Source organism: Heptranchias perlo, chromosome 8 (assembly GCF_035084215.1).
Source record: "Heptranchias perlo isolate sHepPer1 chromosome 8, sHepPer1.hap1, whole genome shotgun sequence".
NCBI lineage: Eukaryota > Metazoa > Chordata > Chondrichthyes > Hexanchiformes > Hexanchidae > Heptranchias > Heptranchias perlo.
Window position 1 is genome coordinate 84,421,387 of NC_090332.1, and position 14,633 is coordinate 84,436,019.

Consider the following 14,633-nt stretch of genomic DNA (forward strand, 5'->3'; position numbering starts at 1 on the left):
TGCGGCGCCCGCCGTTCGCGGAAAACCCCCTCCTTATTGTGCAATTTGAAATCTTATGGCACTTTAACGTGTTTTGTTTTCATTCCAATTGGCTAATTTGCAATTCATTCCTTGCACGACTGCTTTTGACAAAAAAAAACCTCTTCACACGTGTCTCAAAAGTAGGCGGACCGAGTTTGCAATTATACACTTTCTCCTTCATTTTATAGAACACTTGAGAGAGAGAGAGAGAGAGTTAGCCACGCACTTCTTTGCTAATAGAGGCTTAGCAAAGCAACCGTACAGAGAACTTTTTAACAAGTGAAATGTTTGCCGCTGTATTAATCTGTGCAGTTTTACTCCTGGTTAGTGTTCTGTATTCATTTGGTTTTGTTGCATGCCTGATTCCTCTGCTAATCTGGATTGTGTCACAGAGGCAGTCGGCTGGGTCTGTTGATCCATCAGGTAGAGCCGTGCTGATCACAGGCTGTGACACGGGGTTTGGATATCTTTTGGCTAAGCAGTTAGATCAGCTGGGATTCCATGTGTTTGCCGGGTGCTTGTTCCCAGACGGAGAAGGCGCACAAACCCTCAAGAAGGAATGCTCCAGTGAACTGAATATTCTGAAACTTGATGTTACCCTGGATGAAGATGTGGCAAAAGCAAAAGAATTTGTGGAGGCAAATTTACCTGATAAAGGTATTTATTGAAAACAATGAGTGTGTAAGAATCCTGTTGGTGCCTTTATATCATAACCACTAGCAATTGATGAGGAGAAATTATAATGGAGGAACAGAGAATGTTGAAATGAGAGGATCCCAAAACCTGGGGTGGGGGTGGGGGTGGGGGTGGGGGAGGGAGGGGCTGGGGGTGGGGGAGGAAGTGGAGGGGAGAGGGGTGTGGGGGGGAGGGTGGTGGGGAGGGGGGTGTGGGGAGGAGGGGGGAGAGAGGGGGAGGGGGGTGTGGGGAGGAGGGGGGAGAGAGAGGGTGTGGGGAGGAGGGGGTGTGGGGAGGAGGGGGGAGAGAGGGGGAGGGGGGTGTGGGGGGGATGGGGGGGAGGGGGGTGTGGGGGGGAGGGGGGTGTGGGGGGGAGGGGGGTGTGGGGAGGAGGGGGGAGAGAGAGGGAGTGGGGTGGGGGAGAGAGAGAGAGGGAGTGGGGTGGGGGAGAGAGAGAGAGGGAGTGGGGTGGGGGAGAGAGAGAGAGGGAGTGGGGTGGGGGAGAGAGAGAGAGGGAGTGGGGTGGGGGAGAGAGAGAGAGGGAGTGGGGTGGGGGAGAGAGAGAGAGGGAGTGGGGTGGGGGAGAGAGAGAGAGGGAGTGGGGTGGGGGAGAGAGAGAGGGGGAGTGGGGTGGGGGAGAGAGAGAGGGGGAGTGGGGTGGGGAGAGAGAGAGGGGGAGTGGGGTGGGGGAGAGAGAGAGGGGGAGTGGGGTGGGGGAGAGAGAGAGGGGGAGTGGGGTGGGGGAGAGAGAGAGGGGGAGTGGGGTGGGGGAGAGAGAGAGGGGGAGTGGGGTGGGGGAGAGAGAGAGGGGGAGTGGGGTGGGGGAGAGAGAGAGGGGGAGTGGGGTGGGGGAGAGAGAGAGGGGGAGTGGGGTGGGGGAGAGAGAGAGGGGGAGTGGGGTGGGGGAGAGAGAGAGGGGGAGTGGGGTGGGGGAGAGAGAGAGGGGGAGTGGGGTGGGGGAGAGAGAGAGGGGGAGTGGGGTGGGGGAGAGAGAGAGGGGGAGTGGGGTGGGGGAGAGAGAGAGGGGGAGTGGGGTGGGGGAGAGAGAGAGGGGGAGTGGGGTGGGGGAGAGAGAGAGAGAGAGGGAGTGGGGTGGGGGAGGAGGGAGGGGTTGGGGGAGTGGGGTGGGGGAGGAGGGAGGGAGGAGGGAGGGGTTGGGGGAGAGGGGGTGGTGAAGGGGGAGAGGGGGTGGTGAAGGAGGGAGTGGGGTGGAGGGAGTGGGGTGGGAGGAGGGGGTGGGGGCGGGGGAGGGAGAGAGGGTGGGGTGGGGAAGGGGGAGCAAGAGGAGGTGGGAGGGAGAGGGGAGGGAGAGGGGAGGGAGAGGGGAGGGAGAGGGGAGGGAGAGGGGGTGGAGGGGAGGGAGAGGGGGTGGAGGGGAGGGAGAGGGGGTGGAGGGGAGGGAGAGGGGGTGGAGGGGAGGGAGAGGGGGTGGAGGGGAGGGAGAGGGGGTGGAGGGGAGGGAGGAGAGGGGGAGGGAGAGGGGTGGGGGGAGGGAGAGGGAGGAGAGGGGGAGGGAGAGGGGTGGGGGGAGGGAGAGGGAGGAGAGGGGGAGGGAGAGGGGTGGGGGGAGCGAGTGGGAGAGGGGGGAGGGTGAGGGGGTGGGGAGGAGGGAGAGGGGGAGGGGTTAGTCCAAATTGATCACAAGCTAGTGAAAAGCTGTTGCAAAGTTGTTTAAGCTTCACTGTGCAACAAGCAATGCATCTTCAACAAAAACAAATTCTCTTATCAACAGATGTTTGATTTTACTTTTTGCTCTTAAATGTGTAGTGTTACAGTTTTCCATCTGATCTTGTATGAAGTAATACAACTTCAGCACGATTTTTCCAATAAGGCACCCATTATGTGTAAAGCTCGCCCAGTGGCTTGTGAAATGTACCTCTCTCTAGTTTGTAATATTCATTTGAAGTCTGAGCTACTTATCCGGGCTGTGCAAGAGTCTTTAATTTTCCTTTTAGGGTTGCAATGTACAGCTTATATCTCCAAGCTTTTTCAGGGGCATTTTCTTTCCTGTTTTTTTTCCCCCCTTGTAAGTAATCTATTTTATGGATTTAGTCTTTAAACAAAAAGGCTGCAAGGTGTTTTGTTCCAAAGTATAATAGCTTTATTAAGACGTTATAATAAGTAACAAAGATTTTTAAAATTCATTCATGGGATGTGGGTGCCCATCCCTAATTGCCCTTGAGAAGGTGGTGGTGAGTCACCTTCTTGAACCACTGCAGTCTGTAACGGGATTGTACAACTGAGTGGCCTGCTAGGCCGTTTCAGAGGGCAGTTAAGAATCAACCACATTGCTGTGGGTCTGGAGTCACATAGGCCAGACCAGGTAAGGACGGCAGGTTTCCTTCCCTAAAGGACATTAGTGAACCAGATGGGTTTCTATGATAATCCAGTAGTTTCATGGTCACCATTACTGATAGAAGCTTTTTATTCCAGATTTTTATTTAATTAACTATTTAAATTTTCCAGCTGTCATGGTGGGACATGAACTAGTCCAGTAACATAACCGCTATGCTACTGTAGCTGATAAGGTGTTAAAATACAAGGGTACAATTAAACTTTGTCAGGTTGTATATGTTTATCACTGTCCAGGGCTTCCGAGCTGATCAAACCCGTAAGGTCTTTGTACTATCGAGCTGTCCAGCTGCTCTGAGAACTTGCTAATCCCTATGGAGAAGCCCCCAACTTGATATACATTTTAGACAGAATTAGCTGTATATGGACTGTGTGCAAACATCAACAGCTTTCTGTCTCCAAGCTATGACTCAGTCTTTAAAAGTTTCTTATTCACATTACTCGAACCCCCTAATCAAAACTGTTCAGGGTCTGTGCATACAAAGACTTCCCGGACTTCTTGGTTAACAGAATACCTGTAAACAATTTTACAACACCAAGTTATAGTCCAGCAATTTTATTTTAAATTCACAAGCTTTCGGAGATTTTCTCCTTCCTCAGGTAAATGTTTCAAGATCTCCTTGAAGCCTACGCATTTATACATATTGAATAATACATGGTGTTTACAGACTGCCTCTGCAACTGCCCGTTGCCAAGGCAATCACCGTGTTCAGACAGAGAGGTGTCATCTGCAGAACCCCCGAATACACATTCACAAAAAAACAAACAGGGAAAAAAAACAGAGAAAAAAAAGAGACAAAAAAAAACAGAGAGAGAGGCAGAAACATCCGGAAGGCAGAGAGAGCCAGCAAATGACCCATTATATTAAAAACAGATAACATTTGTTCGCTGGTGGGGTAACGTGTAGCGTGACATGAACCCAAGGTCCCGGTTGAGGCCGTCCTCATGGGTGCGGAACTTGGCTATCAATTTCTGCTCGACGATTTTGCGTTGTCGTGTGTCTCGAAGGCCGCCTTGGAGTACGCTTACCCGAAGGTCGGTGGATGAATGTCCATGACTGCTGAAGTGTTCCCCGACTGGGAGGGAACCCTCCTGTTTGGCGATTGTTGCGCGGTGTCCGTTCATCCGTTGTCGCAGCGTCTGCATGGTCTCGCCAATGTACCATGCTCTGGGGCATCCTTTCCTGCAACGTATGAGGTAGACAACGTTGGCCGAGTCACAGGAGTATGAACCATGCACCTGGTGGGTGGTGTCATCTCGTGTGATGGTGGTATCTGTGTCGATGATCTGGCATGTCTTGCAGAGGTTACCGTGGCAGGGTTGTGTGGCGTCGTGGACGCTGTTCTCTTGAAAGCTGGGTAGTTTGCTGCGAACGATGGTCTGTTTGAGGTTGGGTGGCTGTTTAAAGGCGAGTAGTGGAGGTGTGGGGATGGCCATAGCGAGGTGTTTGTCCTCATTGATGACATGTTGAAGGCTGCGGAGAACATGGCGTAGTTTCTCCGCTCCGGGGAAGTACTGGACGACAAAGGGTACTCTGTTGGTTGCGTCCCGTGTTAGTCTCCTGAGGAGGTCTATGCGATTTTTTGCTGTGGCCCGTCGGAACTGTCGATCGATGAGTCGAGCGTCATATCCCGTTCTTACTAGGGCGTCTTTCAGCGTCTGTAGGTGTCCATCGCGTTCCTCCTCGTCTGAGCAGACCCTGTGTATTCGCAGGGCCTGTCCATAGGGGATGGCCTCTTTGACGTGGTTAGGGTGGAAGCTGGAAAAGTGGAGCATCGTGAGGTTGTCCGTGGGCTTGCGGTAGAGTGAGGTGCTGAGGTGCCCGTCTTTGATGGAGATTCGTGTGTCCAAGAAAGAAACTGATTCTGAGGAGTAGTCCATGGTGAGCTTGATGGTGGGATGGAACTTGTTGATGTTATCGTGTAGTCTCTTTAGTGATTCCTTGCCGTGGGTCCATAGAAAGAAAATGTCGTCGATGTATCTGGTGTATAGTGTTGGTTGGAGGTCTTGTGCAGTGAAGAAGTCCTGCTCGAACTTGTGCATGAAAATGTTGGCGTATTGGGGTGCGAATTTGGTCCCCATGGCTGTTCCGTGTGTTTGGGTAAAGAACTGGTTATCGAAGGTGAAGACATTGTGATCCAGGATGAAGCGGATGAGTTGTAGGATGGCTTCCGGAGATTGGCTGTTGTTGGTGTTGAGTATTGATGCTGTCGCAGCGATGCCGTCATCGTGGGGGATACTGGTGTATAGTGCCGAGACGTCCATCGTGGTGAGAAGTGTTCCTGGTTCAACTGGTCCGTGGGTACTGAGTTTTTGTAGGAAGTCTGTAGTGTCGCGACAGAAGCTGGGGGTTCCCTGTACGATGGGTTTCAGGATGCCCTCGATGTATCCAGAGAGGTTCTCACACAGGGTTCCGTTGCCTGATACGATGGGACGTCCGGGTGTGTTGGCTTTGTGTATCTTTGGGAGGCAGTAGAAGTCTCCCACGCGGGGATTACGTGGGATGAGAATGCGTAGGATGCTTTGAAGGTCTGGATCGAAGGTCTTGATCAGTTTGTTGAGCTGGTGGGTGTGTTCTTTGGTCGGATCTGCGGGTAACCGTCTGTAGTGTTCCTGGTTGTCCAGTTGTCGGTATGCTTCTTTGCAATAGTCTGTTCTGTTCTGTATGACTATGGCTCCTCCTTTGTCCGCTGGTTTGATGACGATGTTGCGGTTGGTCTTGAGAGCGTTGATGGCGTTGCGTTGTGCTCGGGTGACATTCTGGACTGTCTTCTGAGTGCGGCTGATGAATCTGGCATTGACGCATTTCCTGACAGCTTGAGCATACATGTCCAGCTGAGGGCAGCGACCCTCCGGAGGAGTCCAGTTTGACTCTTTCCTCTTCGGTTGCTGTACCGCGGATCCCTCTGTCTGCTGTTCCGGATCGTCGATTGTCTCATTGGGTTCGCTGCTGAAATCTTGGGGTTTGTGGTAGAATTCCCGGAGCCTCATTCTCCTGATGAATTCCTCTGTGTCCGCCGCGAGACTAGTGGGGTCCATTTTGGTAGTGGGGCAGAAATTGAGCCCTCGGCTGAGAACTTCGATTTCGTCTGGTTGAAGGGTGTGGTCGGATAAATTGACAATAGACTTCCCTGTGGTTGCAACCGTGGTACCAGGGGAAGCTTGGTCGTTGCTGGTGGTGATGCCGAGTTTCTCAAGCTTCCTGCTCTTGGTTTTCATGTAGGCAGCGTAGTTCCGTTGCCTCGTCTGTTTGGCGGTATAACGTAGCTGGTCTGCTGTGTCCTGAGTACAGGTTGAGAGTATGGACTCTATCTTGGTTTCGAGGTTGTGGCGTCTGCTGTAGAGTTGGTGTATGAGATGGTTGCGGAGTGTGCGAGAGGTACGGCGGCAGAGTCTCTCAGCGTAATCCGAGTTGTATGTGGACTTGAGTGGGTTCGTGATCAACAGAATACCTGACATTGTTAGCCTCCCTCATCTTTACCCAAACTGGAGACAACTCCTACCAAAGTATGGATAATTCCCTTTACCCTTCTTATCAACAAGAGATCAGAATGACACCAGATGCTCATTACTCAGAGGTCCTCTTTGCACAAGGTCCTAAAACACTTTTTTTGGATAGACAGAAAGCTTTTGTTCACAGGGAAAAGCATTGTGTCAGTTTTCCCTAACAAAGTTAGCAATATTATAGAAAATTTGTATATCACTTTCCCATGCTTAACTTTTTTTTCTATCTCCTCAGCAATGTATTTGTCTGTTTGTATATTCTTCTTTGGAAAAAAAGACAGTGACATTTTCATTATAAATTCTAATCTTACCACACTGTAACAAAATCTGGTGGATAATAATTGCTTCATAGCTTGACCTACAATATGACTGTGCCCCTGCTAAACAGACTTTCACGAGCACTGAATGATTTCTTTGTTTACAGCTACAGACACTGCAGAACTATTTGCAAGATTCATTGAACTGTATTGAGCAGCTGAATTTTTTTTTCAGATCTATGGGGATTAGTTAACAATGCTGGAATTTCAACATGGGGTGAAGTGGAATGGAACAACATCCAGGCCTATCAGAGACTAGCTGATGTTAACCTGTGGGGAAGCATTCGGATGGCCATAGCTTTCATCCCTCTTCTTCGACAATCTAAAGGTTGGTTCAGATATTGTAGCTGCCTTCATTTCAATGAAAAACTCATGTTCAAATTGCTACTTTATGTAGAGTACACAGCTTCCATTTGGACCTATAGAGCCACTAAGGCATGTAAGGCCAGTGCTTTACCATTGTTTGAAACTTCTTCCCTCCCATCCCACCCCCATTGCCCTTTGAAAAGGCTCGTCAACCACATAGGAAAGGTGTGTGTTGTGTTGTTGTGTGTGGACACCTTCACAAAAGCTGTTCTCCTCTTTCCCCACCCCCGCAAAATGCTGACAACTCAAGAATGTCAAGTAATTATAGGGTTTCGTTCCTGAGTGGCAGGTATACGTGGTGTCCCCAGAATTCCTGGCCCAGGAAGATATTGCAGCTGTAAATCAGGTGTGGGGGGAAAATTTGGGGCAAGGCCTGGTTCTGCTGTGTTCCCACCCCTTTTGTTTTAACACTGTGACAGAGGTGAGGGCAGGTGTTTCTTGCGCCTGCCCTTCCCCATCTCACCAATGTCACGGAGGAGGTTAAAACTTTTGTAAACAATTTTACAACACCAAGTTATAGTCCAGCAATTTTATTTTAAATTCACAAGCTTTCGGAGGCTTCGGAGGAAGGAGGAAGCCTCCGAAACATTTACCTGAGGAAGGAGGAAGCCTCCGAAAGCTTGTGAATTTAAAATAAAATTGCTGGACTATAACTTGGTGTTGTAAAATTGTTTACAATTGTCAACCCCAGTCCATCACCGGCATCTCCACATCGAGGTTAAAACTGGCAGGGCATTTTCACTCACCAGACATCCTGCCAGTTCCGCCTTTTTTTTGTCACCAGTGCAAACTTTGATAGCCTGGAGCAGGTGTGCTTATGTTCCCAGAAGGTCACCATGGTGTAAGTGGAGCCCACAATACCTGGTTTCCTAACAGCAATTGACTGCAAATTGATTGATACAAAAGAGCACTTCACAGTGCCCTGTAACCCTCACTAACACTTGCAAGCACCAGCACAGCTACATAAATCAAGAAATATTGGGTTTAGGTGCTTAGTCACTCATGAGGCATCAGTTCTACATATTACTTTATTAATCAAAGTCCATTCAAACTTAATTGGACACAATGTTAATACAGTTAACAAGAGTCTACCAGATCTATTCTAATACTAGCATGCAATTAAGTAGTTGACGAAGGACTTGTACACTTGGGATACTTGGCTGGTTTTGGGCATGCTGTCTCCCGTTCTCCTCAAGTGACAGCCAGCAAGAGCTTTTCCCCCTTTTTTTATAATCAATTCATGGCCTATATATGGTCACATTTGTGACTTTTTTTTTACAATTCACTTAAGTCATCAAGTTTTAGCTTATGACCCTTAGGTCATTGAGTTTTACTTTGGGCATCTTATGACCCTTAGGTTATCAAATTGATTGTTGTGCATGTTCAGCAATAGGGTCCTCATCCTTAACTGATCCTGTTCCATTGTGTAAAATTATCATCCTTTTTGACAGTTGTCAACTATCTTTCATTACATGTGTCTCTGCTGGAATACCTTCCTACGCAGCTGGTAAAATAAGCTATTTAATATGTTAAACTTCTGCCTCCTGTATGGCTTGCTTAAGATGTTTTATCCTGAGTTTTAGGGGCTTTAGAAAGGCTATATGCAGAGGCACACACTGCTTTCTTATCCATATTGCTATATTTTATCCAACCCATGATTCTTACTTCAGCCGTTCTGTCTTGGTTTCAGTAAAAAAGCTGCAAAAGCGAATATATCGTCTCCAACACGGAGGATGCAGTTAGTGAACGTGAGAAGCAGATGGTGATGACCGAGGGCATTGGTGACCTCGACTTCCACTGACAGTGGTGACCCTATGGTGCAGGTTGACTGCAGATGGCCTTGTGCTGCACAACTGATTCCCTGCTAACTCAAAGCAGGTGGAACCAGTCCCCCACAGTTACTACAATGTAGGTGTGCCAAAGTCTGCAAATATAGTTGGTGGCATTAAGCCTGGTGAGGCCAGTCTGGGATTTATGCCTATTATCTCCTTGACACAACTGTATTCAGAACTAAGCTCCATCAATAATTTTATCATTACTTGCCAAAAGCCACAAGTCTGGCTTGCTCTTAGATACCTTGGTACTCCTGTGAATATTTGTATTGAAAGGGTTGCTGCTTCTTGTGCCACCTTGTTTTCATCTGTTCTTGTTCTCCTGATGCCTTGTATAAACTTACAATTACAATCTGCTTTCTGTTGAATTAGCAGACAATATGTGGCTATTTTAGGTTGGCTTTCTGCTTATGGTACTGGACTAGCAAGGTTCAGTTCAAAATAACAAGTTGTGAAATTGAATTCAATAAATCTGGTGATTGTGGGCTAGCAGGAAGAAAATGGCCATGAAAGCTACTACATTGTTATTAATACCCAATAAGCTCACTAATATCCTTCAGGGAGCCTACTACCTCTGGCCTGGCCAACATGTCACTGCAGTCCCATAAGAACAGGCCACATGGCCCCTCGAGCCTGCTCCGCCATTCAATAAGATCATGGCTGATCACCTACCTCAAATCCACTTTCCCGCCCTATCCCCATAATATGTGGTTGACCCTTAATGCAACTTGGGATGGGCAATAAATGCTACCTTGTCAGTACTGGCCATATCCCAAGAACAATTTTTTTTTAAATGTGTATAGTAGCAATTAATGCTGTCTTGCACCCAAGGTCTGAGCTGCCATTAAGGTTGAAAATTCAATTTTTGGGAACCAAGCACAACTTGAGGGGATGATCAACTGGTAACTCCAAACATTATAAAGTCCACAACTAGTGTAGGAGACATACTGGAGTTCTCCTTTTTATATGGTTAGGCTCTGCTGTATTTGGCTTGTCAGGTTGTTCTACATTCAACAACAACAACTTGCATGTATATAGTATAGAGAAATGTCCCAAGATGCTTTCACCGCATTCACCAACCTAATTAAGAAAAAAGATGTTAGCAGGGCTGCGGGCTCGCGGCGGGGGAGCTATTGGGCGCGTGGGTAACGCGCCCGGTGAAATTAGTCTGCCCCCCCGCGCGATCACAGCCTAATTGGATCCATTTACCTTGTCTTCCGGGTTCCCCACTGCTGACCTGCGCATCAGGCGGGCTGCGCATGCGCAGTAAGGTCTGTCAGCTGGAGGAGCTCTATTTAAAGGGGCAGTCCTCCACTGACAGATGCTGCAACAAATAGAAAAAAATACAGCATGGAGCAGCCTACGGGGAAGGCTGCTCCCAGTTTAATGATGCCTCACTCCAGGTATCATTAGATGGGGTGAGGAGGAGGGGGAGGACAGAGATCTTCCCCCCGGCAGGCGGGAGGAAGCGGCCTGCCTCTGCCACCAGGAAGGCCTGGCTCGAGGTGGCAGAGGAGGTCACCAGCACCACCAACATATCGCCCACCTGCATACAGTGCAGGAGGCGCTCCAATGACCTAAGTAGGTCAGCCAAAGTGAGTACACTTACTCATTCCCCTACACTCCATCTGCCACATCACCGCCCCCACCCCACATCTCCTTCTGCACTGCCAACACTACTCTGTCACATCACCCCTCATGCCCACTCAAACCTCATCCTCATCTTACCTGCACTTACTCACCTCCCAGTACTCATCCCGCCACTACCACTCAACCCAATCCTCATACAATCTCATGGCTCTATCTCATACTCACCCTCTCGTGCATCTCTTTCACAGCCAGCCTCACTCAACCTGCCACTACCTGTGCTGCAGCCACAGGGCATGCATCACATATGTGCAGTAGGCAGCGTAAGGCAAACGTGTCGTGAGCATGAAGGGGATGCACAAGGGTGTTTGAGGGTTTGTCATGGTTTTTACTTATATTGAATTTCTGACCAACTCACATTACATATTATATTGGTACCACTACTGCCACGTCTTTGCGAATCTTGTCTGGTTTGTGCAATAATGCCCTTTCCTGAGGATCACAATGAAGACCCACAACTGATGACACCCATTGTGTCACTGCAGAGTGGGTGTAGGTGTATTTGCAGGGCTCTTTTGTGCAGACGTCGGCGATGTCCCCGGTGGCACCCTGGAAGGATGCGGAGGAGAAGTTGTTGAGGGCAGTGATGACTTTGACAGCGACAGGTAAGAAGATGGTGCTCGGGCCAGCCGGGAGCAGCTCGGCATGAAGGAGGCTACAGATGTCCATGACTACATGTCGAGTGACTCTGAGCCTCCGTGTGCACTGCTGCTCAGAGAGGTCCAGGAAGCTGAGCCTCGGTCTGTGGATCCTGTGGCGAGGGTAGTGCCCTCTGCGACGCATCTCTCTCTGTGGTTGCCCTCCCTCCTGCTGTGCAGGTGGATGTGTCACAGCACTCTGTTGTGGAGCTCCACGTGTCAGAGGTGGACGGCGTGGCCGGCGAGGCTGGTGAGGCTGTTCGCCCTCCGAGGAGGTCATGACTGCAGCTACGGCGTACGTTTTAAATTGGGGGAAGGTAAATTTTACAGAACAGAGGTGATTTGGTAGAAGTGGACTGGACACAACTACTTGAGGAGAAATCAGTGGGAGGCACTAAAGTGAAATTCTACTAGTACAATGCAGATACGTCCCCTCAAAGATAAAGGGTGACACTGCCAAATTTAGAGCCCCCTGGTTGTCTGGAAATATACTAGGCAAGATAAAGCAAAAAAAGAAAGCTTATGACTGTCACAGAAAATTAAATACTGCAGAAAGCCTAGAGGAGTATAGAAAGTACAGGGATGATGTAAAAAAGGAAATAAGGAAAGCAAAGAGGGCATGAAAAAATATTAGCTAGTAAGATTAAAGAAAACCCAACGATGTTTTATCAGTACATTAAGAACAAGAGGATAGCTAAGGAAAAGGTGGGACCTATCAGGGATGATCAGGGTAACTTGTGTGTCGAAGCAGAGGATGTGGGTAGGGTTTTAAATGAATATTTTGTCTCTGTATTCACAAAGGAAAGGAATGATCCGGACGTAGTAGTTAAAGAGGAGAGGTGTGAAAAATTGGATAAGGTAAACATAACGAGAGAGGAAATACTAGAAGGACTGGAACCCTTGAAAGTTGATAAGTCACCAGGGCCGGATGGATTGTTTCCTAGGCTATTGAAGGAAGCCAGGGAGGAAATAGCGGATGCTCTGAGGATCATTTTCCAATCCTCACTAGATACAGGGGAGGTACCGGAGGACTGGAAGACTGCAAACGTAGTACCGTTTTTTAAAACGGGTACGAAGGAAAGGCCGAACAATTATAGGCCGATCAGTCTCACCTCGGTGGTGGGCAAACTATTAGAATCAATATTGAGAGATAGGATAAACTGTCACTTGGAAAGGCATGGTTTAATCAGGGATAGTCAGCATGGATTTGTTCAGGGAAGGTCATGCCTCACAAATCCGATTGAATTCTTTGAGGAAGTGACCAGGAGGATTGATGAGGGTAGTGCAGTGGATGTTGTCTACATGGATTTTAGTAAGGCATTTGACAAGGTCCCACATGGCAGACTGGTCAGAAAGGTAAAAGCCCATGGGATACAGGGAAATGTGACAAATTGGCTCAGTAACAGGAAACAAAGGGTAAAAGTCGATGATGTCTTTGCGAATGGAAATCCATTTCCAGTGGTGTGCTACAGGGCTCGTAGTATTGGGTCCCTTGCTGTTTGTGTTATATATTAATGATTTGGACTTGAATGTAGGGGGCATGATTGGCAAATTTGCAGACGACACAAAAATTGGCCGTGCAGTTGATAGTGAAGAGGATAGCTGTAGACTCCAAGAAGATATCAATGGGCTGGTGGAGTGGGTGGAAAAGTGGCAAATGGAGTTCAACCCAGAGAAGTGTGAGGTATTGCACTTAGGGAGGGCAAACAGTAATAGGGTATATGCAGTAAATGGGAATATATTGAGGGGTAGAGGAAGTGAGAGACCTTGGAGTGCATGTGCACAGGTCCCAAAAGGTGGCAGTACAGGTAGATAAGATTGTGAAGAAGGCATACGGAATGCTCTCCGTTATTAGCCGAGGTATAGAATGCAAAAGCAGGGATGTAATGATGGAACTGTATAAAACGCTGGTAAGGACACAGCTGGAGTATTGTGTGCAGTTCTGGTCGTCACATTACAGGAAGGACATAATTGCTTTAGGGAGAGTGCAGAGTGCACACACAAAAGTGACATTGGGATATGGAGGGGTCAGCAGAAGAAATGCTTGTTCCCTCCTCCAATGGAAGTTCTTGGTGCAGTGAGAAAACAACAGAAACCTAGCAGAAACGGACAGTGCCCCAATATCTTTCCCTTGCAAGTCCACTGGTTTCTATTACACAATGGAATTTCTAGGCTGTTTAATATTTGTTGTACCAAAAAGTAACTTAATTTTTCTTTTTGTTTTAGGTCGGTTGGTTTTTATGTCTAGCTCAAATGCATTTATTCACCTTGGGGGAGTTAGCAATTATTTGATCTCAAAGTGTGGTATAGAAGTATTTTCAGATTGCTTGAGGATTGAAATGAAGACATTTGGAGTAAAGGTAAACAAACAATTTCAAATTTGCAAGTAAAAGACCAAAATGAAGGTTAATTATGTTTCACAATCATTGTTTCCTCCAGGTCAGCATCATTGAGCCAGGGAACTATGCACGTGCAACAAACATTCTACAAGTGTTGACAGCTGAAGAAGTCTGGAACAAATTAAATGACTCTCTAAGAAGTGTCTACAGCAAAGAGTACATCCAGTTTTACATTGACAAAATACAAGAAGTTTACAATGCATCACCCCAAAGTCCTATGGCTGTTATAAATACCATCATAGATGCTCTAATATCCCCCAATCCTAAGGCACGATACCTCATAGTTTCCATGGTTGAATGGGTCTTAATTTTCATGTGTGTTCACTTTCCGACCTGGTTTGTAGATGCCCTTTTCATTTATATACAAAGGAAAGCTTTGATAACTTCCCGGATAAATAACTAGAATGAAGCAACCTTGGTTTAATATTTGTTGCTGGAAGTGGTGAAATGGAGGGCACTAATAAAAACATTCATAACCTTATACTGCCTGCAGTTTTTACTTCAGACTGTGCCTGTGTATTTAGGTCATAATCTGTCAATAGCAATAATTTAACATTTTTAAATAGTGAATAATTTACATCAACTTCATCTTCCCTCAAGTGTGAGCTGTAGCCAATTGCTGTTCCTACAAGTGTTATGTCACATTTTAAAAGAAATATCTTTTGGGTATTATAAGTAGAATTTCTTTTGAGGTAACTAATGTGGTAGATAAGGGAGTGTCTATGGATGTTATTTATATGGAATTCTAGAAGCCATTTGATAATGTTCCACATAAGAGACTGTTAACAAAAATGAGAGCACATGGAATTGGAGGCAATCTATTGACTTGGGTAGGGAATTGGTTAGGAGGTAGGAGGCAGTAGGGATAATGGAGATGTACTC

The 14,633-nt window shown here is 47.6% G+C and overlaps 1 protein-coding gene across 1 annotated transcript; it reads left to right on the forward strand.

Annotated features, from left to right (window-relative positions):
- Nucleotides 1-202: 202 nt before the first annotated feature.
- Nucleotides 203-14,232, forward strand: zgc:113142 (uncharacterized protein LOC503524 homolog). Its single transcript, XM_067989445.1, has 4 exons — nt 203-678; nt 7,045-7,197; nt 13,579-13,712; nt 13,792-14,232. The coding sequence occupies exons 1-4, from the start codon at nt 306-308 to the stop codon at nt 14,152-14,154; spliced, it is 1,023 nt and encodes a 340-aa protein (XP_067845546.1). The 5' UTR covers nt 203-305; the 3' UTR covers nt 14,155-14,232.
- The last annotated feature ends 401 nt before the right edge of the window (nt 14,233-14,633 follow it).